Source organism: Sprattus sprattus (genome assembly GCF_963457725.1).
Source record: "Sprattus sprattus genome assembly, chromosome: 18".
Classification (NCBI taxonomy): Eukaryota; Metazoa; Chordata; class Actinopteri; order Clupeiformes; family Clupeidae; genus Sprattus; species Sprattus sprattus.
In genome coordinates, this window is record NC_137916.1 from 14,456,545 (window position 1) to 14,458,955 (window position 2,411).

Genomic DNA, 2,411 nt, shown 5'->3' on the forward strand with positions numbered 1-2,411 from the left:
GCATCTGCAGCATCTGTGAATGTTGGCACGGGCGCGTGCTCGCGCTCCTAAAGTCTTTCAAGAAGTTCAGAAGGCCTGTGGTGAAATAGGAAAAAAACATTTTTAAAAACATTTTTAAACGAGATTTCGTAGGAAAATGTCGTCACGTTACTGAACTGATGCAGTGCACATATGTCATGGACGGAGGGCGGAGCTCGGTCAGGCAAGCATAAAGCACAAGCGCTTGCATAGTTCATGCAGACTTCAACGCAGGGCGGAGTTCGTCAACGTCGCCAACGATGAAAAGTCTCCTGTAAACGCAAGTTAGTGCATGATCAGATGTATGTTTTTTTCGGTTCGTAGAAGTGTATCAGATATTATATGTGACATCAACACTGAACAATTAGGCGGGACATCGTTTGGACAACACTGAAATAGTTGTTGTGCTTCTCATTCCAAATTTCTTCACACAGCAGAGACGGAGCTATTTAATCTGTTGCACGGTACAGGAGAAGAAATCATATAAATATGAATAATCCAAACAACAGTATTTTTGCTACACTGGTCGTGCTGCTTTTATGGCGAGTGAAAGAAATCGCCGAAGCTTGCAGTTGCTCTCCTGTGCATCCTCAACAGGCTTTTTGCAACGCAGACGTCGGTAAGTCATGCACTAATTTCACATTCATTCCCCTATAGAAAATTACGACTTACTTTAGTACATTTTAGGTTCAAAATGTAAACATTTTGTTTAATTGAATGTTCGTTTAACTTTATTCATACTATATCTGCGTAGACGGACTCATGACAAGCAAGTTCAATTGCGGCCAAGTCCGTTGAATACTTCTGTGGTTAGGATTAGGTCTCCTTTAGAAGAAACAACAATTTTTCTTGCTACCGCTTTGGGGTGGACTCACGGGAGAGGGTGGAGAGTCAGTATGTCATCTACCTAATTTCTGAAAGAAAAACACATAAACCTCAAACCACTGTTCTTTCCTTGAATTCCTAGACGCTATATAACAGAAAATAATACATTCAGGATGTAAGCTTCAATTTGCACAGGGAGAACCTTACTGCTTTGATTCTCCGCAAAACTATTTGCTTATAGTTTTCTATTAGTTTTTTGTTCCTGCAGAAAATCGTCCGCATCTGGCACTATTCGCACACTAGTCTTGCGCCTTCCATTGACTTAACATTTCTTTAGAGTTTTCATTAATCATGTCACAGATTTTCTTTGTTGTGGGCATCATCATCCTGTCTGCCAACATTGTGCTTTTAAACCAAAACCTCTATTCATGTAGTAGAGATATATAATGGATACCTAGCTAAACAGCTGGGCTAAATAGAGTGGGGGTGGTTAGATAGAGAGGCAGAGAGAATCTTAGTGTGTGCGTCATACAGTATCCATATCGTTTTAGATGAATCAGCAGATGTATTTGAACTCTGCATGTTATAACAAGGTGATGGATACAGACACTTCAGTCAACTGTTAACTGGTATGCTATCATTGTTTATGGCAGCTGGCCATACCATCATTGTTCCAAAACCTATTATTAGTTAAACAGTAAAACTACAATCAGGCCTCTCCTGTAGACACTAAATTCAAGTGTTAAACCCTAAGCAGGGCTAGAGAGAGGGCGAGGATCTAGGTCAGAGGAGGGATGGTCAGTGTGTGCAAATATAATTTCCATCTGCTTCCAGTCCTCTACAAGCAGATGAAAACTTCCCCAGACGAGGTAGCTCTTTGTGAAAGCCCTTTTCCATCTCTCCATCTTTGTTCTTATTGCCCCCCTCTCTGTTTTAGTTGTAAATGTTTTGTCTCAGGTAGATTTTAGTTGGATTCTATTCTAACATGCTTCATGGCAATGTCAGCATTCTTTGTCCTATTCGATCAGTACGAGAAGAACAGAGGGTTTATTTATGATGAAAGAGGGCACATCAAAGGACAGGAGGACTAGCGAATCCGATCTCTTGATGAGCTAAACAGAGATCCCTTGTGGGGAGCTGACTCATTGTCTGAAATAGGAGGATATGGACTCCAGACAGGTAGCCACCTACCGGTATTTCCCCTCTAACACTCTAAATCGCAATCAAAACAGGGTTTCCGGGCCTGGTGTCCGCGTGCCCTTGTAGCCTCTCGGCCTCCAGAATGTCTGTTTATTTTGGTTTATTTGAACATTCACAGACCCCTGGCTCCACACACAAACTTATGCTAATGCCAGCCCTAACAGGGCTCAGTTTGTCCTGCCGAATTCCCATTAAAATGCTGCCTGGCTCTGTGGTGGAGTCTTTCGGTCCTGAATGCCTCACAGCATTCCTATTTTACTGGAGAAGCCTTCCCCACATTTCACTATGTTCTGCTAGTTTCGACATTTGCTAATGTGTTGTGGTACATTGTATTGTGTATGGTGCTATGATATTGTGCTGTTTTCTCC

The 2,411-nt window shown here is 42.0% G+C and overlaps 1 protein-coding gene across 2 annotated transcripts in view; it reads left to right on the top strand.

Moving 5' to 3' along the window:
- The first annotated feature begins 253 nt into the window (after positions 1–253).
- Positions 254–2,411, top strand: part of LOC308379913 (metalloproteinase inhibitor 2-like) — a 10,263-nt gene continuing 8,105 nt past the window's right edge. Inside the window, exons 1-2 of one of the 2 annotated variants that reach the window (XM_080857182.1) lie at positions 254–302; positions 453–637. In XM_080857182.1, coding sequence (XP_080713308.1) covers positions 508–637 — 130 coding nt within the window. In that variant the 5' untranslated portion in view covers positions 254–302; positions 453–507. Of the gene's footprint in view, positions 638–2,411 lie in introns of both variants that reach the window. The other variant, XM_080857181.1, reaches the window with a different exon arrangement.